Genomic DNA, 27,854 nt, shown 5'->3' with positions numbered 1-27,854 from the left:
CCAAAAAATCCTTTTTGTCTCTAGGAGAAGAGAACTTTCTCCAGGTACAGTGACAAGGGGAAGGAATTGAGAAGGATAATGCACACCATCTCAAGTTGCCAGCAGCTGACTGCCACATCTGCTTAGATTTCTTTGAACCATCATCATCTTCAAGAATTATGTCCTTAAATCTGATCAATGAACTCTTATGTCACAAGTAAAAGCCAACCAAGAAATGGGATGAACTCCTGAATGTAGACTTCACAAAAACGTTTTTTCTACCATATGAAAATACTCAATATATTAACAAGTAATGGCCATCAATAAAAGGGAGAGCATGGCGGAGTTACTGCCGCCCAGCAAGAATTTCATCATTACATTATTACCATTATTACTGCACTGAACATACACATTTAAAAGGTGTAACCATAAACAACGTGAGCAGAAAAATAAGCAGCAAAAATCATCAACAAAATTAAGAAAAATGAATAACAACAGGAACTGTAAGTTACCAAGAAAAAACTTGCTGACACCAAGAAAGACACAGTAGTGAAGTTCTTACTTACATGGAACCAAAGGTCCAAGGATGTGAAAAAGCCCTGCTGCTAACAAACCACCTGGGTCTCTTTTTATTTGTTATTGGGAATGCTGTTCCTTAGATTCACAAAGAGGAAATGATGGGTTTATACAACAAAATCTCTAGATACAAACACAAAGTTACCTTCAAAATGGCATGAATTGGATCAGTGCCCTCTTCTGATGACAAAAACGCCAACCTTAGGGGTACCGTAAATGAATTGAAGTAGGAGCAATTTTTCACATCCACTCCAGCAACTTCCAGAGATGGAGACAAAGGCAGTGATGTTGGGTTAGCCTGAAAATTCACATTTACATTAACATTACAAAAAGACTACACTAGATATATATAGTCTTAATAAGGGGCATTCACATTCAGAATAATTCATAATTACACAATTATGCTAAGAAACCCTACTATATCAATCCAAAGCCTTCTACAAACTAGTTATATTGTACTAAATATAAAATGTGAAAAACACCTCTTTCTATGTTCTTTGAAGTACTATCATAAAGTATTTGGCCCAGAAAATTACAGTTGTTTTGAGTTCATGGGATGGGTTGTAGTGATGGAAATTTGAACCCCTCCCCCCAACATTTTTAGCTCCTTTAAAATATTCATAATAGTAATATTTTAGATAACTCTTTTCGAGTTATATTTTTAATGTTTAAGAAGATATCCAATTGAAGTCGACTATGAAATCTATTGCCAGCAGCTATGGGCAGATTTTAAAGCTAAATAAATTTGCTATTTTTGTTTCACTACAATGAAGAATTTCCTCGTTTTCTGTTCACATATTTACATTGGTATTGAACAGTTTTCCACTATAAAGCTAAAACCAAAAAGATTAATTACATGTGTACAAGGGGAGGGGCTACTACGGTGGAATTTCAACAGTAATGACTACATAACCATATTATTATTGCTAAAAAAATGTCTTGATTGCATTTGCAGTCTCCCACAAGGACTGTCCTATGGGTTTTCTTTCTCATTAAGAGGTTAAAAACTGGAACAAAGTTGGAACAAAGTTAAGTAAGTTATGTAGGAATACATCAAAAGGAGAGGATGAAAAGTGCATGATGACACAAAACAAAGCTTTAGAACCAACTAAGGCATGCCACAAAATGCAAACTATGGGCAGTTCCCACTTTTGAGTCAGATATTCACAAGCCTCAAATTAACCCTCTTACGCCGAAGCCCTAAAAACAAAACGTCTCCCATATGCCGGGGCGGGTTTGGAGTGAGCGCGGAAGTGGAAAAAATAATTTTTTCAAAAAATCACAGCGCGCTTAGTTTTCAAGATTAAGAGTTCATTTTTGGCTCCTTTTTTTGTCATTGCCTGAAGTTTAGTATGCAACTATCAGAAATGAAAAAAATATTATCATATATAAATAATGCAATATATGGTAGCAAAAAAAATTCATACATAATTGTATTCAAATCGCGCTGTGCAAAAAACGGTTAAAGCTAAAAAGTTACTTTTTTTTTTCATTGTATTGTGCACTAAATTGTGATCATTTTGATATTTAACACATTGTAAAACGATCAAAGCAGCACAGAAAAAATATTATCACAAAATGATGCATGAATTCGTAACGCGCGGACGTAAAAAAATGTTTTTTTTTTTTTCAAAAATTCACCGTAAATCTAAATATTGTTCTAGACACTTCCAATTTGTTTCAAAATGAAGACAAATGATCGAATATTATGATACTGTAAGAATTTTAGCTTAGAATTGCAGTTTTCAACCATTTCGGACGAGTTAAAGTTGACTGAATTTCAATTTTTATATATATATATTTTTTTATATGCAAATATTACAAAAATGATAAAAGCTACAACCTTTAAATATTTTTTGTTGTATTCTTCATGAATTTGCGCACATTTTCATATATAAAACTCTATAAAATGCCTAATATGAAAAGGAGCAAATATTCCGAGAATGTGACGTACGCATTTCGGAGATTTGCGGCTGTGAATCAGCGCGCGGAGGGAAAGTTTTTTTTTTTTTAAATTCACCATAAATCTAAATATTGTGCTAGACACTTTGAATTTGTTTCAAAATGAAAATAAATGACTGTATATTACTAGATTGTAAATGTTTTAGCTTACAATTGCGTTTTTCGACTATTTCAGTAAAGTCAAAGTTGACCGAACGTGGTTTTTTTTTATTTATCGTGATTTATATGCAAATATTTCGAAAAAAGAGATAAGCTACAACCTTCAATCATTTTTTGTTGTATTCTACATGAAATTGCGCACATTTTCATATATAAAACTTTATGTAACGGCTAATTTAAAATGCTGCAAACATTACGACAATCGCACAAAAAAATTTCTGATTTTTTTTGGAAGAGTTACCGCGCGGACGTAAGGAAAATTTTTTTTTTTTTATAAATTCACCATAAATCGAAATATTGTGCTAGAGACTTCAAATTTGTTGCAAAATGAAGGTAAATGATTGAATATTACTAGAATATAAGAGTTTTAGCTTACAATTGCGTTTTTTGACCATTTCGCTAGTCAAAGTTGACCGAAGGTTGAAAATTTGGCACTTGTCGTTATTTATATGAAAATATTTCAAAACTGATAAAAGCTACAATCATGAGTATTTTTTGTTGTATTCTACATGAAATTGCGCACATTTTCATATATAATACTCCATGTAACGGATAACTTAAAATGGTGCAAAAATTACGCCAATGTGATGAAATAATTTCTGAGATGTGTCACTGATACTTTTTAGTGCGATAAGAAAGAAATTTGCACTTGCGCGCCTGCGTAAAGATTGTAAACAAAAGAACGCCTTGATCCGTGAGCTCCCAGCATCTCCCAAGGTGCGCGATTCAAAAGTTTTCGGCTGGTAGGCCTATAAGTATTTTTCCGCGAATTTAAAAAAAAACTTTTTTGAGTCGACGTATAATACGTCCAATCGGCACCCGGGAGACATTTTGACTCTACGTTTAATACGTCCAATCGGCGTAAGAGGGTTAATACCCGGCTTGAGGTTTACCTCTAAACTGAAGTGGATATTTTCCAGGTCCCGGCTCAAAACATGCATTCGCTGAGAGTCTTTTGTGTCTTTGATGTTCATAGCAGTTGCATAAAGACTCTGAAAAGACAAAATACTTGCAACAGGTTCAATATTGTTAATGCCAAACAACCATACTTAAACAAGAAATAACTCAAATGAAATCTGAACAAGGAAAATACAACATAAGAACTTTAAAATTTTATAACACTGGAGCAATTGGGCACAAAAATTCAACTGCAAACTTTTAAAAAACATGAATATTTACAACTCCAATGTCACACACTAAAAATAATTTTGTAACATCTTTCTATAACAGTTTTACAAGCTTAGACTATTTGTTTTCCAAATTGTCCAAAAATCCAAAACTTGTGAAGTGTCTCAGTGATGCATTCTTAATGCCTTATAGCCTTACCCTAAGTATTGCTTCCTGAGTTAGTAGTCTGTTCTCCATGTTTTTTCCACAAATTGCCATCAATGCTCTGGTGACTAAATTTAGACGACGTCTGTAACGGGCATCACTAACAACCTCACGTTCACCACCCATGTTGGTCTGTAAGGTTAAAAGGAAAAAGTTCAATATGATTTATATGTAAAAAGTTTAAAAACAGTGGGGCATCGCTTAGTCGCAGATCAGTAATCATGGAATCAGTTATTCATGGGTTTTTTCTTGGACCGCTTCTTATGCTATATCGCTGGTATGAATCACAGCATCGCCGGTTTGTCCGTGTTGTGTATGCGATATTTATCAGTAGGCTAAGCCTTGGTTGCGGTCCGATAACCACCAACATACATGAAAAGACTCACATTATGATATTAACTGACAATAAAGGTAATAAAACCATCTCACCTCATATATTATAGGCATATTGTCATAATAAATAGCCTATTCAAGGTATATGTATGACATTCATTGGTAGGTTAAGCCTAGTTGCAGTGCGATAACCACCAACATACATTAACAGATTCACATTATGATATTAACTGACAATAAAGGTAATAAAACCATTCTCACCTTATAGGCATATCTTCAAAATAAATAGCCTATTCAGGAATAATTCCACATCACTGCACTCAACTTATACTCCGAGTGGCCAGCCACAAAATGTGAACATATAAAGTTACAAAAATGTAGCATTTATATGGTTGCGTTCACAGCAACCTTTATTGTTTGATAATCTTTTAGAAATTTTAATAGTAGTGTAATTACGGTAGTAATAACACTAAGGCTAAAATTAATTCGAACTTCATTATTGGTAGTATATGTATATAACTTCTCTGAACAATGTAGTCATACAAACTATAATTGTCATAGATTATCGAATTGTTTGCTATTGGCGACGAAGCGTAAACGAAATACGTAACACCATTTTTTACCTTATATATTATCGTCATATCTTCATAATAAAAAGGCTATTCATGGAGTAATTCCATATCAGTGAAATCAACTTTTATCTAAGCGTGGCCAGCCAGCTGACAAAATGTACTCACGTATATAAAAATCAAATTATGGTAGCGTTCACAGCAAGATTATCTTTCGAAATTTTAATAGTACTACTCATGGTAATAAAAATGTTTGGAATATACGTAATATTCATTTTCAATACAAAATATCATCGTTATTTTGGTAGTAATAGTTTAGAATGATCATATGTACACTCCATTGCTGGAGGTTTGTTAGGGGTTTGTGGCAGTGATGAAACAAAGTGACGTTTTCCTCTTAGGCTACACGTTTAGGAAAAACGTGACATAGAATCGGCTTTGAGACTTCGTTTATTTTGATATTTTTAATGACACAATAACTATCATTTGTACTATTAACACTATCTTCACATAACTAATGTACAGTTGCGTAGTAGTATGATGTGCGGATCTGTTGAAATTGCCTGGGTGGCACTGTTGTGTACGATGTGAATTTTTTAGCACCTTATGAAAGAAAATCTAGCAAGAAATTACCATTCCCACTTGGCAACACTGGCCTACTCACGTTTGTCTAAGTTTTGTTTGTTGTTGTTTTGAAGTGTGGTGTTTGCCAAGTTCTTTAAATTGTACCCATATAAAAGAGTTAATTATATGGCATCCAAAAGCCCTGATTCTTTTACTCTTATGGGAAAGAAGCCTAAACGTCAGATGAAGGTTATTACATGTAATATATAATTGTGTTGTGAAGAAGGGAAGAGATGTTTCACTGCATGCTGCAGGTAGCTTTATCTTTATTTGTCCAATTGCACTGCAAAATCTTCGCCATCTTTATCAACATAGATCGTTGGTCAGTACCTATATGATTGACAATTTTTATATTTCTCTTACCTCTCTCCCTCTTTTTCCTTGTAAAAGAAAAAGAGGCCCACATGAGTACGTAATAGCACATGCGTATGTAGGGTTCTAGCTGTAATGCATAGGCTAGTAGGGACATATGTACAGTAGTACATATACTGCATATATTTTTAAGGCTAATGATGTAAAATAACTTTGAAACTGTCTTGAATCTAGTTTAAGGTGATAGTTGAAGACATATTTGGTGTTTGAACTAAAGTAGGCAGTTATAAACATTGGAATAGTGGGTCTTGGGTGGGTTAACTATTAGAGTAGGCAGTTAAGCAATTTTTGAGGGGGGTACCATGATAACACGGGTATTTACTTATCACGGGGGGTTCTGGGCCCTATCCCCCGCGATTATCGAGGCCCTACTGTACTTCATTCTTAAATAGAGGACATGGTTCCTCATTGGACGAATGGTTTCATGCTCGCCTACCGATTCGGTAGTTGCGAGTTAGATTCCCCGCTCTGCCAACGTGGAATCAAGGGAATTTGTTTCTGGTGATTAGAAATTAATTTTTCTATATACAATATGTGGTTCCTAGCCAAGTAAAAATATCTAATCCTTTGGCCAGCCCTAGGAGAGCTGTTAATCAGTTCAGTTGGTCTGGTTATATCAAGATATGCTTAACTGACAGAAAATAAAAAATTGCATTTTAACTATCAAGTGAGAAGAGAGCAGTAAAGCTGACAATATCAATTATGTTTCTCGGTGCCCATGTCTCATCTGCAGGGAGTAGTACAAGCCTTTTGTATCAATTTTTGCTTGTTTCTTCAAAAGACATTTATTCATCCGGAGTCTAGCTATCTTTGTCAATTCAGTATCAGTTTTTTAAAGTAAATTGTATTTTTCCTAACTATACAAACCTAGGCCCTTTACAAAAGGAATTACTTAAGGCGAAGCCTGGAAGCGGCCGCTGAATTTTCAAACAAGGCAGTACGGTAGTTAACTACCGTCCGGTCGTTGGTTATGCCAAGACCGGGGTTGAGCGTTCAATTTGCTTTCGGCCCAGTAACAGACTGAGGGGTGGCTTGAGGTGGACAGTATGTGTAAAGGACCTAGGTTAGTATAGTTAGAAAAAATAAAATTTACTTTCAAAAACTGTGATTTGTTCCTACACGGTATACAAACCGTCAGTCCTTTACAATAGGAAGACTCACTGATTGGTGGGAGGAACCTGAGTGAGCTCCTGTGAACTGACTGGTGTTCAGCCTACATGGGCTCTTCTCCCGATCTTTAGAGCAAGGGAGAGGGACCTGCCACTGACCTGATCGGAGTTATAGAACTATGGGATCAGAGGCGTTTTTCCTTAAAGAGCGAAAGGTAATTCGCACTTAAGGGAAAGCGAAGAACCATATGTCTGAGACATTAGGGCAAAAACAAAGCAATGGATGAAGGGTACAGGTGTTGTTGCCTGCAGTAGAGTATGCCTTCCTGATCATCTCACAAAGCCAGAAAGAGACAGTGTTCCTGGAACGCCAGCCCTAGCGTTTCTCCTTGTTCTTCTTCTTTCCTTTCCTTCTTCGTCCCGACTAGAAGTCGTTCTGTAAGGGGGTGAGAACTCGTCTTTAGAAGAGGAAGAAGAAGGCTGGGTCATTTCCCTGGCTCCCTTCGAAGCAGAAGACTTCTTCAGGGCCAAGGAAGTGCTAGCCCAACTCGAAGGTCTGGCCGCTGTAGAACACGAAGGCGCAGATGCTTCTGTTACTGCCTGGTGAACAAGCCGGTCCTTACCCTCGTCCCGCCGCTTGTCCACCGCAGCATCTACCTGTTCTCTATCAAAAGAGAGAGGCAGAACCCAGCAACAGTCCATTTCTCAGTGCCAAAACCAACTCGGAACTGAGAGACCTGCATACTCGAGAGAGGGTAGTGCTGCGCCTCGAGTACCAGGTTCGCCCACAGGTTAGCAGCCTGGTGGGCCAGGTAGGTAATAGCCCTACCTCCTGACTGACAGTCTCCCGAAGGCTGAGTCTTCCCCTGGGGTGGTGGCCCCTGGAGGAAGCGGCAACCTTGGAGGTCCAACCAGGAGACTGCTTGGAGAGCTGCCATAGCAGTGGCTTCCAATGTTGCCGTTTCATGTTACGAGAGAGAAACTTTCTCCGCAGATAGGTGTTGCAGCGACAGACCCGGACCAAGTCGAACCAGGTCCAGGTCAACCTGTAGTCGGTAGAGGCCTGTCCAAGGGTGTATAGAAGCGCCTCTGGTGAGGTAGAGGAGGGGGAAGCAGCCAATCCGAACCGTTGGATCTAAGAGAATTCTCCTATCCCGAGACAAGATCATTCACCTGTTCCAACACGCCGTCAGCTTAGGCAGAACACGGAAGTCCTGTAGAACATTTGGGTTCCTTCTTGGGTCCCAGAAGCATTCGAGGCCAGAGGGATGATCTCCTGCAGAGGAGGTCGTGGCTGCTTACCCAAGATTGTTGTGCTAACGAACCAGCGCAACAATCTCTGCAAAAGTCCTCTGTATCTCGGGGGTCTCCGAGTCCCTTGGTAAAGGCCCACATCCTTCCAGGGATCGGTCTTCCCGATCTACTCCTCCATACAGAGGAACCAAGCCATACTCCTTTGATCCACACTCCACGACTTTAGTGTACAACCGATGAGGTCCTTAGACTTCAGGGAGGTAGGCTGCTGTCGCTGAATCCTGTGGAGAGCACTCTGCGGGGTTCCTGCTATTCTCCTCACCCCTCCCAGTGTATCCCAAGGAGGTAGAGGGAATAGGAGAGGTGGATTGGATGCCTTCACTCATAGCAGCACTGCTGCCAGGTGGGGTGAGCCACGTACTTGTACCAACCCGCGGTGGTGACAAGTGCGTGTCTATGAGAACACAATCGTACTGACAATGTGGACACCCGAGGGGAATGCGACTGCTCTCAAAGCACTGTAGCAGTGTGTTGGCAGCAGCACTGGTGGCAGAGATGGTAGCAGGACTGGTAGCAGCACTGGTGGGAGCCGTGGTCTTATTACGAGCACCACTGCTGCCCGCGGAGATGTGCACCCCTGCCTGGCAAGATTGCGCATCCTCCTCACGACATCCCCCAGTGCTCTTTGAGGCCGAAGCCCCTGGTGAAGAGGATGGAACAGGGGACCTCCTCTTCGTCTCTCCTGTTGCTCATTCCTTAGGGGGAGGTGCAACATTCTTGGCCCCTGACGAAGAACCAGACTTGGTCTTCGCAGGTGGGTCCGAGCTGCAGCTTGATCTCTTCTCCCATTTCATGCCACTGTCCCTACGGGGTGCTCATCCCGCGTTCTTGTCAGTGAATGTGCTACCTCCCTTGGAAGGTTCCACATTCGAGGAAACTCGCGAATGAGATCCCGACCCGTCTCCAGTCCCTCCGGCAGTGCCTTCAGAACCTGGAGAACGAACTTTTGTTAATGCTCCAGAGGCTCCCAAGGCCTTCACTTACCTCTAAAAGCAAAGCCTCGGTTCCTGCTCTCGAAGGAGAGGGCGAGCCAACAAGAGAGCCAACTGCCTTCCTCCCGGAGGAGGAAAGCAGACCCTTCAAAGTTTTGACACAAGACTTCTTAGGGGGAGGAGAGGTGACCTTTCCCTTCTTAGGTTGAGAAACCTTCAAAGGGGAAGGAGAGGAGGAGGCAGACGAAGATGAAGACGAAGACGACGACGAAGACAAAGACAAAGACGACAACGACGACACCTTCCTCGATCTCTTCCTCTCCGACAGCTTCTGCAGGATCGAAGTGAGAGCCATCCAGGGAGCCTCAGAGTGAGACGGCTCACATACAGGGGCAGCAGCAGAGTCGGAAGCAGATCTGGGAACAGTAGCCAGTCCGGATGTCAACAGGAGGGACAGGGTAGCAATCCAGAGTGCGCTCTGATGGAGCAGGGCCCATCCTGGGCATGGCTGGCATTGCTTACTTCTGCCAACGTCAGTGGAGGCAGGAACCCGGGTGGCAGCATCAGAAAGGCAAGGGAAGGCAGTTGATGCTGCCAAACACGGAAGCAGACATGCTTGTCGGCTGGTGCGACCAGACCAGGTGCGGGGGAGCAAAGTAGCTGGGCTGGCAGGTGGTGGTAGTGGTAGGGGTAGTTCTCGAGTGAGTGACAGCGCTGGTGGGAGCACGGTTCAGTTGAGCCAGCAGCGCTGTCACTGACGGGGAACCCACAAGGCCCAGGGAAGTCCATGCCTCATCTAACCCCGGCAACTCGCCTGCAGAATGAAAAGTCGGGTTAGGAGGAGGAGGTCCATCCTTGATCCGAAGGACGACCTTCGGGACAAGGATAGATCCCAGAAGGAGCACTGCTCTGACCAACCGCCGTAGGACAACTGCTAGGGGACAAGAATGAGGAAGAATAATCACGAACAGGAGTGGAAGGGGGTGGAGACACTCCCCACCAAGGACTTCGGTCTCCTGACATACCTCCTTCTCCCAGCAAACTTCTCCCACTGCTCTGACCCGCAAACGTAGGACAACTGCTAGGGGACAAGAATAAGGAAGAATGATCAAGAACAGGAGTGGAAGGGGGCGGAGACACTCCCCACCAAGGACTTCGGTCTCCTGACATACCTCCTTCTCCCAGCAAACTTCTCCCACTGGGCAGCAGACCACAAGCAACATTCCGTACACGTTATATTGCCATCACAATCGATGGCCCGGCAAGAAGCAGACAATGTATGTGGATATACTTCCACCAAGGCTCTAATTTTATTACACTTCTTGCTGTCTACTCCCGAGCAACGCCTGACAGAACTAGACGGCAACAAGGGCTGGAGATCCAAGTTTTGTCGAGGGTTCATGGTAACGACTCAAACAAAACCCTTAAAAACCGCATACACAAACAAAAAACAAGGAAAAATCCCACAGGGAAAGAAGCGGAGAAAATCCAGCAAATGGTTGGGCAGAGAGCACAGAGAAGCGTGCTCGATCGACAGCAGCTGAAAGCAAACTGAACGCTCAACCCCGGTCTTGGCATGATCAACGACCGAACGATAGTTAACTACTGTACTACCTTGTTTGAAAATTCAGCGGCCGCATCCAGGCTTCACCTTAAGCAATTCCTTCGCCTTAAGTAATTCCTATTGTAAAGGACCATCGGTTTGTATACAGTGTAGGAACAAAAAGCTGTTTTTACTGTCTTACTCATCACCATTATCGTATAAGTTTTCAAATTTTTTTCTTGCCTCTACTGTGGATTTCTCAAGTGTGAATCCTATTCCCCATTAACTTCAGTACTTCTATATCTTGTGTTAGCAACCTTCCTTTTCTAAATTTTCCTCACTGCAATACATTCATACATATTATAGTCTATTTCCACTCTTCTGCCTCCATCCCTTTCTCTATCAGGATTTACTCCACAATCTCTTTGGAATCCCTTCCAGAACATACTACTTCAGGCCTAACCACCATGTGAATTCTTTACAGAATACCGGTGCAACTGGGGAAAGTTCTACTACACAGATTAAGGCATCTGTTATTAAAAATTTTATAAGTAAGTTTATATGAAAAACCTATTTTCATAACTTACTGAGTCATTACCCTCATTCACATTATTATCATTATTACTATTATATATCATCATTCAGAAGATGAACCCTATTTATATGGAACAAGCCAACAGGGGCCACTGACTTGAAATTCAAGCTTCCAAAGAATATGGTGATAATTTGAAAGACATAACAGAAAGTAATGGGAAATACAAAATGAAGAGATTAGTTATTAGAAAAGAAAAAACACATTAATAAATATAGCTAATTTCATTAAATTACTAAAATGCAAGAATTATTTTAGGGTAGTAATACATTGCATCTTCATTTGAACTTTACGAGGATCTAATTGAACAATATCCTCAGGGAGACTATTCCCAGTGTAGCACTGAGAGGAATAGAGAGCCTCTGGAACTGAGAAGTTTGACAGCAGGACACATTTAGTGCACGTTGGTGCTGCTGTTCATCAAATCTGGTCTCACTCAGCAGAAAAAGAGGATCAGGGATCAATTGTGACTGTGAAAGAGCTCAATTAAAATGATAAATTCTTTAATTAATAGTATGTATTTTTCATATGCGGAACAAACCTGAGGTTTTGACAATGGGGTAATCTTCTAGTGCCAGCTAGAAATTGGTTAAAAACAATCAAAGATTGTAAAGAAAAGAATCTGTGGCATCTGGCAACTTGTGCGTATATGAAGTGGGTGTTGGTCGCTGACCAGGCTTGGAACCTCATGATGGACCAGTTTTTTTTTTTTTTTTTTTTTTTTTTTAAACCGCCTTGGAGAGGGGAGTCTCTGTTAAATATGCACGTTTCCTGGGCAGCTCAAGGACTTCTTGAGACCATCCATCAATGATCAGTCTTAATTACTATTGTTTGGAAACAGAAACCTACCATTACAAACCACACCAGAAAACAATACTTTTCTAGTAAAGGGAGAACAACTGATCTAAAAAGAGGCTCTATTGATTTTATCATTGTAATAAATGGAATGGAATGGAATACAGAATTTATGCCCAAGGCCAAGCACTGGAACCTATGAGGTCATTCAGCGCTGAAACGGGAATTGGGAGTAGAAAGGTTTGAAAGATGTTAACAGAAGAAAACCTCGCAATTGCACTATGAAAAAAATGTAGAGGGGTTGGATACCAAGATAAAAGAAGAGAACATGAATGATGGTACATTAAAAGGAATGAAAGGGGTTACAGCTAGGAACCAAAGGAACACTGCAATGAACTTTTAAGTAATGCCTACAGTACATGGTGTGAGATGCATGGAATCATTGTAATAAATATATAAAGCCCTATGTACAATACCCAATAGCATTTGCTGACACTTAGTTGTTTTTCAAAAGTGATATGCCAGTCTTTGGCTATGAAAATTTAACCAAAGGTTTTTCATGTCAATGAAAACTCGACCAAAAAAGAAAAAAAAATCCACACCAACGAAATTTGCAAAAACTCCAAAAAATTAATTCAACTTAAATATTTATTTTATAAAGTGCAAACATAAAATAGAATAATAAATCTTTATTCAGTAAACAGTAACTACTCTTGTACAAAATACTGGGGATTATTTTAGAAACACACCTGAAGAGGAAGGCACTGATTGAGTAACCAATACAGATGGTGAGCAAGCCTGGGTGACGTTAGGGCTCGTTCCAATAAAAGCTCCGCAGTCGGCGACACGTCCCATGCCTCATGCTTCACAGCCTGGACAAGCTGGGGCAAAAACGTAACCAATTCATCCGACCCTAAACCTTTGATCCACTCTATTGCACGTGCACGGACTACGCTGTCTGCAAAACTAAAATTGAAAAAAATATTCAGAGGGCTTAATCTTTCCATGGTGCTATATAGCACCTTACACTCTTAATGAAATTAACAGAAAACCAGACCTGATTTTTATATAGTATTACTGAATACAATGGTACATGTTCAGTAGTTACTTAAACTACACTGAATAGGAAACAAATAAAAATTTAACAACTGTTGCCAGACTGGCCAAGGGTTTGCTCTTATATATAGACAGAATTCTTTACCATATTTGCCAGCATAGGAAAAGCTTATGTTAGTCAGTTATTTGGGCAAAGGATATTACATACTGTAATTTAAACACTGCTTATTTTGTGAAGGACTGACTTCCTAATGTCTAAAATCAAAGGTTTAATTTCTTCTTTACAGCAATATTTGAACACTATTATGTACCTGAATGCTGGAATAGGCTATGAATGGATTAATGACCGATTTACAAAATTCAGGTTGTAAAGCGTTGCTCTGGGGCACTTTCAGCCATTCAGTGCTGAAAACAGTGAAAACAAGTTGCTAGCTAAGTACTACAGCAGAAAAAGAAATTCAGAAAATAAAAGAAGTGCAGCAAAGATCAAGGAAAACAGGGAGAAATATCCACACTTGCACTAATAAGTAGGAGAGGTTTTGGACAGACACAAGATAAAGATGTGGGATTGGAGGTAGTCAAGTTAAAAGGCAATAAAGTTGAGTGTAGCCAAGGGTTAAAGGGACACTGCACACACCAGTTAGTAATGCCTACATTGTACCACGTGAGGTGCACCGACAGCACTGCACCACGGGGGAAGTGCTATGACAGGAAAAATAGGGGTAAAGCCCTTTGATTTTTCTGGGCATACGATCCCCAAAATTGGAGTTCTTTTACTTGCTGGCAAGCTTAAGTACGTACTGGCAAATATGGTTTGTCGAATGAGAGAGAACGTTAGCTCGGTACAATCTGTCTTGATCTACGAGACGAGTGACAATGAAACATACAAAGCACTTAGTCAATTTGAGGATACAGCTTTATATGAACATTAAGATTCATATGGCAACATAGTGAAAAATTATACCAAAAAGGAAATTATGAAGTCCCATATGTAGATGAGATAATGGATGATTGGGAGATGAAGATGGTTCGGAAATGTCCTTTGCACAATCCCAAATAGAATAGTATTTGTTAGTCTCGGCCAAGCTCCCATGGGCACCAACCGTGCTGGATGATACAGACCTACTTGGATAGGAACCATGAGACAGAAGGTGGGAGAGGGGTATAGATTTGTAGAAATGAAAGACTGGGAAAGATAAAAGTATAGGAATTTCAGAGGCCTTTTATGTCTTACTGCACTGCAGGTGGTCGTAATGATAATGAAAACCAGCAAAACTGAAAAAGTTTAAAACTAACAAAATTTAAGATATTTATGGTCTTTGTCAATAGTTGCTTATTGAAACTGATATTCACAAATTACTTTACAGTATAATTAACATAGTATGCACTAATGTATCCTTGATATACAGGGGCTGAGAAATGACGTACGGTAGCGCACCGAGATAACTGACAGTGGTGTATAGTACTTCTGGATATATCAGTGCAAACTGGAAATATAAATTTGAGGGTTTTTGCCTCCGGATCTAGTGCCAAATACAGGCACTCTCCGGTTATCGGCAGGTGTTCCCTTCTTGGCGGGGTGATGATAAGCGAAAACCTCCATTAACCAAAACTCGGTGATTTATGCCGCTATGCGCCAATTTTCGGTTAATGGTGCCTCTGTTAGGCATGTTATGGCGCCATAACTATTATCGGCACCTTATAGTGCTGATAACCAAAACTCTGCCCTTATGGTGCCATAAATCACCGACTTTATGGCGCTAAACATGCACCATAGAACCGGATCGCCATTAACAGAGGCCGCTGATAACCAGGGACTGCCTGTATGTAATATACATGATCAGTATTGTATTATAAATTAACTAATATGCATCTTTTACATGGATCTTTTAAAAAGTTATGCTTTACATCACTGTAACTAATACTATTGTATGTATTCTCATATCATTATTCAATTATAAAATCCAGACATAGAGATCAAAGTTTTGGTTTGAAAATTAGCTGATGTTGATTACAAGGTAAGTTTAATTCACCGTATTCAACTGGATTCAGAGCAATTTTCGTGCTTGTAGTTAGCATAGATGAATCTCTAGATATTGTATTTATATACGACAATGTTACATTCCATTATAAAGTCAAAAAGATCAAGAGATTCAGTTCAATATTTTCTCTACGAGCTTCACGTATTTATAAGTTATTGGTGTGAAAACAGCAGTAAAATGTGTTCATTTTATGCTCGGTAGCTTTGATCAACATACTTTTCTCCAATTTTATTCAGTCTAGTTTGATGGCATATCAAAGTTTACAGGAGTTTAATCCACGTTGTCGATGCATGATGATTTATAGTTATGGAGCTTGAACATTGTTTTCTCAGCTTAAATTTAGTAGTATGGTGTAGTATATATCTTTGACAATCTTTTCTCCATAGCAAATAGAATACACTAAAAATATATCAGTTCTATTTTATTTAACATCATTTGTAACACAATTGTTTACTACCATACGATGGTTGAAATGTGATTTACAGTAATACCTCAATCTTACGCAATTAGAGTTGCGCGAATTCACAATAGCGCCAACTTTTCATTTGAACCTAACTAATTAATAATCATTCTCTCTCTCTCTCTCTCTCTCTCTCTCTCTCTCTCTCTCTCTAATCTCTCTCTCTCTCTCTCTCTCTCTCTCTCTCTCTCTCTCTCTCTCTCTCTCTCTCTCTCTCTCAAAATTCGTCATAGTATTTCACTTTTTAGTAGGAATTTTTATGGTACATATACTATGTCTACTTTATGTTTATTAATATTTTAAAATAATAATAGTAATAATAATAACAATAATTATATAACTGTAATAACAAAATTATGTTTATAAAGAGTACTTTCCCTCATCTTTCTTTATAACTCCACAGAAGCTTTAACTTCAAAGCTGTCAAATATGTCAGTAATGTCACAGGAGGGAGTGTGTTGCCAGATTAGCAATCAATGATTTTCACGTAAACCCCTCTCTCTCTCTCTCTCTCTCTCTCTCTCTCTCTCTCTCTCTCTCTCTCTCTCTCTCTCTCTCTCTCTCTCTCTCTCTCTCTCTCTCTCATTAGTGGAGATCTTTTTTTATTTATCTATTTTTACCTTTACCTTTTACAACTGTAAATGCCTGTTCTATAACAGAAACATAAATAAGAGTTGTATTAGTCCAAATAAAAAGCAGTTAGTTCATGAAAAGGAATTTGAGAAACAGAGAAACAGAGAAAGAGAATAAAGAATTTCTTAAAAGTGGTTGAAAAGACTTCTACAAATAGATTGTTTGGTCGGAAGGGGGAAAGAAGAGAACTATGTTGTACGCATGCAATCTCTACACACACCTATATTTTTACCAACCATTTATTTTTAAATGAAATTACAGTACGTAACTTTAATTTAATTTAAAAGTTCAGGGTATTACTGTACTAGGTGTTTTTAGCAAAACAGTTGTTTCTTCTTCAGTTGTAGTGCTACTAACAAAATGGTTATCATTCTCTTTTAAATTTTTAACTTATTTAACTAGAAGATGGGATAAAGATGGAAGAAAAGAGGTTAGTACACAAGATACGTGATAAAATCACCAGTACATAAAATTAATTTTTATTTTTCATTTTACTCAAATATTTTCCATGTTTATTATACAGATAGGTCAAACTTATTGCTAAAACTTATTGCTAAGGTTTCTTTATCAATTTACATTGCTTTCAACTCTAAACATTATGGTAAAGCTTTTACTGTCCTGCAGCTTATAATTTATGTTATATAAACAAAGCTACATCCTTGCAAATACTGTTTGTTTATATAAATACATAGTATACGTGTAAGCTTTATCGCCTTTTGCTAAAATATAACTCTTGGGGGTTTGGGATGGTTTGGGGTGTTTTTCTGTTTGAAATTATTTCTAATTTTTTTATAATGATAATTTATTGATTTTTATAAGAACAATCAAATTAGGCAGAGGACTCTTAAAAGAGGCAGCTATAAACATTTTACAGTAGTTTAAGGGGTACAGGGTATAAATATACCTAGACTTTATAGGAGAAACACACATTCACGGATTTATACAACGAAATTTTGGAATTTCTTTTATAGAGGGGTCAGCTTGGACGCTTTAATCCGGTATCTCGGTGAGCTACTGTTTGGCCAAATAAAGCTGCATTTAAAAAGGTTTGCCAATTCCTGGGTAGGATAACATGACATACACAGTCTTATAGTACATACTCCTGATGCCAAACTTCTACTCTACAAAGATCATTATGGTATTCATTTCACATATTTACAACCTATTTAAGAGTCTAAAGAACTAATCAAAACAATCAAAATGACCAAGTTAACAAATTTTCCAACATGAAAAAGGACAGGGGTAAAGAACACGAACAAAAATATATAAACAGAGGTTAAAAAAAATATAAAAATAGAGGGGTCATAATCAAAGCTAATAAAAACTTGGGGCTACATACTTTCCTTACAAGGCCATCCTAAACTGAAAGCAAGATTATACGTACTAATTATTTACTAAAATACTTCTTTTCTTATAAACACTTTCCTTACAGGGATGTTCCAAACTAAGGGTAATTTATTAAATATAAGTAGCAAAATCGTTCCTTATGATAACATTGTTTTAATGAAAATAGCCCCTTCCATTTGCCTAGTTCTTTTTTTTTTACAAGGGAAAGGTTTTCCATAATAATGTCTAGGAATTTACAGATAGTGAAGAATATCATTAAAAGGTGATTATAGTATTGTGGGCTTCTGAAACATGCTGACCATTACATGCTTTCCAAAACAAAGAATAGGCTGATATATATGAGGCACTCTTCTTGATTACTGACTGGAGGGGTAGGACCATGAGGACCACTATCTATTCCATAGTGAATTAAAAGATTGAAAAAGTTTAATGCAAACCTTCAAGGACCACAGAATTATGGGGAACATAAAAACATAAGATCTTACCAAGGTAAAAGTAGGTGTAAGGCATCAGCAGGTGCAGGGGCAGACCAATTCTTGACTAGCGAGTGAAGGTCTGGGAGACACGAAACATCCCAGGAGTGAGCTGCCAAAAGAACTTTTGCAAGGGCAAAAGGTTCCTCATGGAGGTAATGTCTCTTTTCCCACAGGATTTCACGATCCTCAGCAGACCCTCTGTGTGAAAAGAAAGTCCATTGTGCACAGTTTTAAAAAGCAGAATCTTCTTAAGACCCTACCAGCTCCCAAGTAACCAGTCATTCTTCTTATTACAAGTTAACCTAACTTGTCAATGTAATCAAATTTCTAGACTAACAGGGTAACCTGAAGGATTTGTTTGTTTGTACATTGTACAAACTAGAGCAAGACATTTAAATTAGGAGCTAGCATCGGAGAAAATCTGATACATACAAACACTGGTCACTAAACTAGAATCATACTGCTTACCAATCAGTATCAATTATCAATGCACTCAATTCAAGTATTCCTATATAAAAACATGAGCACCTTAAATGCATTTTTTTCGTAAAGCACTTCATAAATTTTGATACTCGAGGTTGTACATACATACTCTAACCTACTCTTGTACTTGTGCACCAACTAAAACACAGTTCAGAGTGTTCACTGCCATTCCATCTTTCCTGGCTAGTAATCTTCAATCTTCATCTGTGGCAAGTCAACATTATGAGATCCAGGGGTATTATTGTCAGTTTGTTAACTGCACATCAGTATTGAGGGAGTAACAGCAGCCCTTCATTCACAAAGAATCCTCTTCAAGAGAGTTAGCTTCCTCAGAACCCAACTTGTTCCATTAAGATAAATTTTGAATAGCCAGGTCACCTACTTTAAAAATTCCTAAAATTTTTTCTCTCTCAACTATAAGCTATTTCTACTACTATATACCGATTCATGAAAATGCAGAAATATGACAAATTTTAAAAGTACTTTGTATTTTTCCTAACATGCAAACCTGAGGTCTTTACATAGGAATTACCTTCACCGCAAGCTGGAGCAGGCTATTCTACACAACTTTGTTGTTCAATAAATGAACTATCAGTGGGAGAGGAGGGGGTACCCCTCACCATCTCTCTTTGCTGAGTCGCATAACCACTTGCCTTATAGCCCAGGTAACAGAATGAGGGGTAGCTAGAGGTGGGCAGTTTATGTAAAGACCTCAGGTTTGTGTGTTAGAAAAAATACAAATTACTTTTAAAATTTGTCATTTGTTTCTACATGAATATAAACCACTGGTCTTTACATAGGAACTTATTAATTGGTGGGTGGATCTAAGAAGACTTCCTCACCAACTGGAGGTTTATCTCACGTGGTTGTGCAATGTTAAGCAGAGGAATCAGTGCCATGCTTCTGATCAGGGGCTTTTCAAAGTAATGGGTGTGAAAGTAACATTACTCTGAAAAGGCTTGGAAGAACACTGTGTAGGAGACAATAAAGCCAAGATAAGTAACAGGTAAGTTTTCTTGTTCATCCCTCTCTCCCGTTGCTAGAGAGAGAGTAGGATTTGCTTCTAATAGATCATAACAAATGAAAAAATAAGGCTGATCACTTGCCTGCATCTGTCCATATCCATCTACCTGCAATGAGCTATACAATTTGTTGAGCAGCCACGAAAGGACCCAAGGAAAAGGTGTCCAAGGAACTATGAGCAACGTCCCTCAGATAAAAGGAGGTGAATGTTGACTGATGTGACCCCACACTTGCTCTCAGCACCCGATATATTGACTGGGTCTTCTTGAATGTGAGGGAGGGTGCAATGCCCCTAACTTCTTGAGCTCTTGGCTGGAAAATAATTGAATCCTCCTCGTTTGACACTTTGTATGCCCGTTTGATAGTCTCACAAAGCCAGAAAGATACAATGTTCTTGGACACCTCTTTCTTGGTCTTGCCAGTGCTAAAAAAAAAAAAAAAAAAAAGTCATTGACACTCAGGCCTGAGTTGCAGAGTCCTTTTAAGATAGCACCACACCACTCTAAACTGAACAAAGTAGCGTCTCTTCTGGATCGTTATCTACAAAGTCCTCTACAGAAGGAAAAACGAAAAGGACTTTAATCTGGCAACAGGAATTGATGGATTCAGTCTTCGACATGAATTCCAGGATAAATTTGAACGAAACAGATCCCTATCCCCTTAAGTGTTTAATGTTATAAGAAAGACCATGAAGTTCACCTACTCTCTTCGCCGATGCCAGGGCAAGCAGATACAGTCCTGAGGGTCAGATCCCTGTCTGATGACTCTCGTAGAGGCTTGTAAGGTGCAAGAGTCAGGGTACGAAGGATTAGTCACATCCCACTCAGGGGGCCTGAGTTGCCTAGGAGGGGAAGACTCTTTTTAAAGCTCCTCATCAGCATGGAGATCTCCCATGAGGAAGTGAGATCTATGTCATTAAGGCATAGGACCAAGCCCAGGGAAGCTCTGTAGCCCTTAATTGCTGAGACAGAGATGCTTCTCTTGGTAAAGGAAGACTAGATAGCCCGCTACCTGATGAACAGTAGCTCCAACCAGAGAGAAACCCCTTTCACAACACCAACCACAGATGATGGCCCATTTCCCTTGATACACATCCTCAGAGGATTTCCAAAGATATTCGGACATCTCCGATGCTGTATGGCGAGAAAAGCCTCTCACTTGTTGGAGACACTGGATACCCTCAAGCCATGAAGGAATAGGGACTAAATGAACTGGTGGAACCCCTCTCTGTGAGGTTGACAGGGGAGGTCGTACCAAGGCCAGGATTTCTCCCAGTGCCTCAGATAGCAGAGCCAGCAGGTCTGGGTACCACTCAGCATATGGCCATTTGGGTGCCACCAGGGTCATTCTGAGATTCATGGTGATCATTTGAAGAAAAAGATAAAACGGAGGAAAAGAGTATGTGTCGAGATTGTCCCACTGGTGCTGAAAGCCATCCTCTGCAGCAGCCCAAGGATCCGGGATGACTGAGCAAAGCATTGGCAACTTCCTATTATGCCATATTCCAGAGCTCTATTATTGGTCATCCCCAAAGACTGAATCTTTCCATGACATCTGGGTGTAGGTACCATTCTGTCCCTATCACTTGGCTCTCATGGCCGAGTTTGTCTGCCACTACACTCTTCTTGCCTGGGATGTATCTGGCTGACAACTCCACTGAGAGTGCTATTGTCCACTCATGCACTTGCAATGTCAACTGATGAAGCTGGAGAGACTAGTCCCCCTCATTTGTTGACAGATGCCACTACTGTGGTATTGTTACTCATGAGTACCTCGGAGTGCCCCATTGCTGGATCCTGGAACTTCTGGAGAGCGAGAAAGGCTGTCTTGAGCTCCAGGATGTTGATGTGCAAGTGCTTGTTGCTCTGATTCCACACACCTGAGATTAGTAACTTCAAGTGTGAGGCCCATCCCTCCCTTGAAACGTCCAAAAACAGAAGCATCTCAGGAGGGGGAGTGTGAAGTTGGACTACTACTACTACGAGGTTCCTGTCATCTAGCCACCAGGCTAGGTCCTGTCTCACTTCTCTCAAGAGAGGAATGGGAAGGAACAGAGGATCCCATGCTTGAAACCAGAATTCCTTAATTCTTCATTGGAGGGAGACAAGACAACAGGTAACAGAATGACTTGCCACATTCGAGCTGGTTATTCCTGTCGGGACAGGAATAACTGCGCCTCCTTGAACTTGTTGATGAGGGAGTCTGAGGGAAAGACACTCACTGATGCTGTATCTATCAGCATGCCTAAGTACTTTATTCTCTGCTTGGGTATGAGGTCTGACTTGTACCCTTCCTGACAGGGGCCGAAGAAGGCTGGGTTTTCTTGCGAGGGGCCATAGGATTTTGTGCCTTCCTAGGACCCGCAGAGGAAGGGCCAGCCTGACCCAGGGGTCAAAGCTGCAGTGGTGTGTGAAGACCCTGAGGTCTTCACCATAGCATGGTGGACGAGGCAGTCATTGTCGTCCACCCTTCGTTGATCCACTGCAGCATCCACTTGCTATTGGTCAAAGAGAGAAGTGGGACCCAACAAAGGTTCATTCCTCAAGATTAAGACTAATTCAGGATTTACAAACTTCAGAACTCGGCAGAGAGCTACGTCTCGCATCAAATTTACCCAAGTTAGCTGTCTAGTGGGCCAGGGAAATAACAGTTTTATGTCCAGACAGGAATGGTTGTTAAGGTTAGACATTTCCTCGTTGGGGAGTGAGTGACAAAGAGAAAGTGATAACCTTAGATACTGTTGTAGACCAATGGTCAATCCAAGAGACTTCTTGAAACACTGCCATGGTAGTCGTTTTCGAGGTCACTGACTACTGATGCGAGCGGGAAATGTTTTCTCCTCAGAGTTGCTCTAATGACAGACCTGGACTGAGAAAAACTCAGTCCAGGTCATCTGTGCAGTTGGGATTGACCTCTCTGAGGGTTTGTAATATTTCTGATAATGAGGGAGTGGTAGAAGCAGCAGCTTAAATGAGAGGCTGACTTAAACTGAGTTCTCCCTTCCAGAGAAGACAGAATTCACCTGACCCAGGACTGATTCTGCAAGCTTCGACCATGGCAGTTCTAATGATGGTCAAGATTGCCTGCGGGGCCTGACCAGGGCTTTGAAGCCCATGTGAAAAATTTCATCATCAGCCAAGGCCTCATCCCCAAGATTGTTATACTGATCCATCAGTATAACAATCTCAGTGTAGGATCTCTGCAGCTCAGGGGTATCCACATCCTTGGGGAGAGTACCTTCTGGTCCTTCCAAGTCATGTCCCTCATGAGTTGCCCTCTCTGCAGCTGAGAGATCTTCATTAGAACTCCATGCGCCCTCTGGGACACCTGTGCAAGAGTCCATTCCAATCCTAAGACCGAACCAGAGGTGTATGAAGGGCTGTGATGGAAGGTTAAATCCCAATTGCCAACTCGAGTTCTGTACGTACCAGGGTTCCTAGGATAGCCCAAGGAAGTTGAAGGAACAAGTGAGAAGGGCCTGGTTTGTTTGTTTGTTTGTTTGTATGGTGTTTTTACGTTGCATGGAACCAGTGGTTATTCAGCAACGGGACCAACGGCTTTACGTGACTTCCGAACCACGTCGAGAGTGAACTTCTATCACCAGAAATACACATCTCTGACCACTCAATGGAATGCCCGAGAATCGAACTCACCGCCACTGAGGTGGCAGACAAAGACCATACCAACCACGCCACTGAGGCGCTGTGAGGGGCCTGGTGTCCTTTGTTGACCTGCCGGAGACCAAAGCCTCAGCAGGTGAGGAAGGCAATGAACGAATATCAACCAGTGGTGATGATCGATATATGGGTCTGGGAGAACTCCTGTCATGCGAAGGTGAACGGGGGTTGTCCATGGGAGAGAACACATGTCCTTGCGTAACCGTGCAGGAGCTATCCCGAGAAGAGTTGACTCAATCACGCAAACGTAAGCAAGAACTGCCACCTGGGAGAATAGTCGCACTCTGTCGAGGTTGGGCAAGAGCATGGTCTGTCTCAACAAAGTGCATACTTTTCTTTGAGGCCAAGACATCTACAGTGGTCCCGCCATATTTGTGGGGGATGCTTATCAGAACCCCCACGAATAGTTAAAATCCATGAATACTTGGAACCCCCTCTTAAAACTCTTATACCTGTCTATCTTGAAAGTTCAAATACCAAATGTATACCTTAAATAGCATCCTACATCAAATATACCTTAAATTATTATCCTAGGACTCTATTAATTTTTGAAATTATATAAATATAATTTCAAAGTCATCTTAAACATGAGTACCAATAAAAATATATATACACATATAATTCTAACCATCCCAACCAGTTAAGTATATCTTAGTTTTACCAAACCACTGAGCTGATTAACAGCTCTCCTAGGGCTGGCCCAAAGGATTAGATATTTTTACGTAGCTAGGAACCAATTGGTCACCTTGCAAAAGGACCTACAGCTTATTGTGTATCCAAACCACACACTATATCGAGAAATTAATTTCTATCACCAGAAATAAATTCCTCTAATTCCACGTTGGCAGAGCCGGGAATCGAACTTCAGACCACTGGATTGGCAGCCGAGCGCGAAAACCACTCGTCCAGCGAGGAACTACCATCCCAACCAAAACAGAGAGAAAGTTGCAAGGAGTTACAAGGATTAGGATGTCTCAAAGACTTTAGTCCATCCGAGGAGACGTGCTCACTTATCTCTAGGGGCAGGTTTTACAATTCATTCAGTGTTCTAAAGAATTTTGTCTAGCTTTCTTTTGAACTCTTCCATACTGCTGCTATTTACAATTTCTGGTGGCAGTTTATTCCATGCGTCACATATCTTGTAGGGGGAGAAGTTCCCACAATGGGATGTGTTGTATCTCTTCAGTTCTAGTTTTGTTAATGTGAAGAGGCTACTGTCTTTTGTTATGCCTTTCAGTATTTTGAATGCCTCTATTAGTTGTTTCTAAGTTGTTTCTAAGTCTTTGGTAACCTATTTGCCTGATGGTTGAAATTAACTTTGTGGCTCTTGCTGGTACCCCTTCTAGTTTAATAATGTCCTTTCATAGTGTTGATGACAAAAACTGTCCTACATATTCAAAATGTGGTCTAATTGTTGATGTGTAGAGCTGCAACACCATTTCCTTGTTTCTGTATCTGAACTGCCTCTTTTATGTATCCCACTAGTTTCTGGGTCGTATTTTCAGCTTTTATACATTTTTTGTGGATTTTAAGTCCTTGGTAATAAAGACTCCAAGGTCCTCTTCTTGTTCTAAATTATTTATGTCATTCCCAAGCAGTATGTAGTTGGCATGAGGGTAGTTTGTTCCTATTTGTAACAAAAACTTTCCACTGTATCTGGGTCTACTGCATTTACACCTAGTTTGGTGTCATCTGCAAATTTGGCTATCCTGCTAGTTAAGCCTACATCAATGTCATTAGTGCAAATAAACACATGCAGGCCAAGGACAGAACCTCAAGGAACTCAGCTTGTCACATCTGCCCATTCTGATTCTTCACCAATCATTATGGCTCTGTTTTCTATTAGTTAGCCAGTCTTCAATCCAGTCTGCTATTTCTCCTACAATTCCTAAAGCTCTACCTTTTGTCATTAGTTTCTGGTGTGGAACTTTGTCAAAGGCCTTTTGAAAATCTAAGTAGAGTATATCTATTGCTCTACTACTGTCGTAAATACCAAACATGAAAAAACTCCAAGAGGTTTAATAGGCAGGATCTGTTTTGTCTGAAACAGTGATTGGCTGTTTAACAACAGTTGATTCTATCAATGTGATCCACAATTTGATCTGCATTTATTGACTCAAAAATCTTACAAGGGATTGACATTAGACAAGATTGGTAAACTATTTCATGGTTCTTCTCTTTTGATTGTAAACCGGGGGACATTACCTAGTTTCCATCTTTTTGGTGCCTTTCGCTGTTCTGCATTTTTTTTTTGTAGTTTAAAGTTTAAATAGGTGAGGAAAAGTCTCTCTCTCTCTCTCTCTCTCTCTCTCTCTTCGCTCATCTCTCTCTCTCTCCTCTAAGTTAAAGATATGTATTGCTAATTTGAGTCTCTTTAACCAATAAATAATTAAATATAATAATATATCTAAAATATATATATATATATTCTATATATATATATAAATATATTATAATATATATATAATATAATATATATATCATATACTATAACATATATACATTATATATAGTATTATATATATATATATATTAGTATATATTAAATATATAAATATAGTATAAATAGTATATATATAAGTACATATATATATAGATATATAATATATATATATATATTATATATATCATCTATATATATATATTAATAAATATAATATAATTATATATATATATATCATATATATATAAATTGTTTATGTTTATAGATCTCTTCGTCTACCCAGTAATTAATTAATTATTTTGCTTTGTAAAACGGCAGCCATCTTCCTCCAAATATCAGCTGATTTGGGCGGGAAACCAACGCTAGCCGTCCAGGGTTAAGAATTTCCTGTGAGAAGGGAGAATATAGTCTTTTGTCAGCTTTAGGGACGTATCTCGAAGGGAAGGATGTAGGCAGACTGGTACTTCTTAGGCCTATATCTTAAGCTCTTTTTCCTGTGAACCCTCTGCTGGTTGTATGTTGTTTCCAGGATTTGCCCTGCTCGTGGGGGGTTAAGCTGACCCCCAACACCCAGGTAAGACACCTGCGAACTATCCCAGTCGACTGCAGTTCGTGACCTCGGACGGATGTCCAGCCAGTCAGCCTCCCACACTTAAGCCTAACGGCGTTATTGGCGCGCCCAAATCTGAGACCAAGCCGGACGCCGCACTTTTCCACAAAGGGTCCACACTAAACATTGCATCCAGGTAGGTCTAAAAGTGTAAACTCCAAACCAGCACCTTTTACTACCATACGACTCTTGCTAATTTCATTTTCAAGTCTCACTTTTATCCCTCCTACATCAAAAGCCCTTTGTCCTCATCGGGCCACGTGCTCCCCCTTGTGACTTGTTAAAGACTAAGCCTTCAGTGCATACCTCAGTGAAACATTAGAGTTCCTTTGCCCCAGTGTTAGAGAACTAATTATCCGTAACTAAAGCAAGAAGTCATTTTTTCTTTTATCTTGTGTAATCTGGGATCCTTTTCCAGATTCCCTGAGTCACGTGTGAAGTCTGTCTGCCCGCAAGTGTTGCATTCCCGCAAGATTATGAAACCAGCTTTTACAAATACCATTTTGAGCCATCTATTATCCATTTGTGAGAGATTATAAGTCCACGTGGGGACCAGTGGCATTTACTTTTCTCCAGGCCAGTACGAGCCTCTTGTAAATAAATAGCTGTAAAGTATTTAGCGGAGTTTCTGGCGACCTTTTCCTCTAGAGTAAATTATCACTATAAATCCGTTTTACGGTAAGTTCAAGTAAATTCACCTTGTTCTCCCTTAACTTTTCCTGTTTACGTATCGGAGCCTCTCTCAAGGCCGGGCTCATACATAAAAATATATATACAGTGGTACCTCGAGATACGAAATTAATCCGTTCCGAGACGGCCTTCGTATCAAGAGTTTTTCGTATCTTGGAACACATTTTACATGTAAAATGGCTAATCCGTTCCAAGCCCTCCAAAAACACCCCAGTAAATTATATTTCCAGGCCTAAAACACGTTCTAGGGTTACGACGGAAGAAATATGACTCCAAAAAGGCAAATTACTGTACATACTTGAGTAATATTCAACTGCATGTAATGTTCAACCCCATTTTTACTGCATATATTAGGACTTTAGCATATGTCCCTTAGCAATAAGCCTAGCCTATGTTAGCAGTTGCTACTGTAGCCTAGTCTATGATTCTGATATCTAAACCTAAGAGCTAAAAGCTTAGAATATGCCAATAAAATGTATAAATAATCAGTATGTACTCATTTCAAAATAATTATTAATTAATCATTACTATAATACACAAAACAAACAAAAAACAAACCTTCCAATCGATTGTTTACATTCTTAGCTCTTACCCGTCTTACGAGTATCGAACGAGCGCCAAGCAATAATTTTTCCTAGCACACAGTAAGCCATAAATTGTCATTAGTATCTCTCTTCAACTAATGAAACCACCAAACAGTATAATAACCATTCATTTCTATTC

General features: G+C 39.7%; 1 protein-coding gene across 4 annotated transcripts in view; it reads right to left on the bottom strand.

The window, feature by feature from the left end:
• LOC135214478 (phosphatidylinositol 4-phosphate 3-kinase C2 domain-containing subunit beta-like) overlaps positions 1 to 27,854 on the bottom strand; it is a 184,644-nt gene that overhangs the window by 24,026 nt on the left and 132,764 nt on the right. For all 4 annotated transcript variants that reach the window (XM_064248826.1, XM_064248827.1, XM_064248829.1 and 1 more), the window contains exons 16-20: positions 18,215 to 18,403; positions 12,941 to 13,157; positions 4,003 to 4,140; positions 3,570 to 3,668; positions 701 to 853 (exon numbers count right to left, since the gene is read on the bottom strand). In XM_064248826.1, the coding sequence (XP_064104896.1) occupies positions 701 to 853; positions 3,570 to 3,668; positions 4,003 to 4,140; positions 12,941 to 13,157; positions 18,215 to 18,403 (796 nt within the window). The remainder of the gene's footprint in view (positions 1 to 700; positions 854 to 3,569; positions 3,669 to 4,002; positions 4,141 to 12,940; positions 13,158 to 18,214; positions 18,404 to 27,854) is intronic.

Source organism: Macrobrachium nipponense, chromosome 45 (assembly GCF_015104395.2).
Source record: "Macrobrachium nipponense isolate FS-2020 chromosome 45, ASM1510439v2, whole genome shotgun sequence".
Classification (NCBI taxonomy): Eukaryota; Metazoa; Arthropoda; class Malacostraca; order Decapoda; family Palaemonidae; genus Macrobrachium; species Macrobrachium nipponense.
The sequence above is the reverse complement of the archived record's forward strand: the minus strand, read 5'-3'. Positions and strand labels throughout refer to the sequence as shown.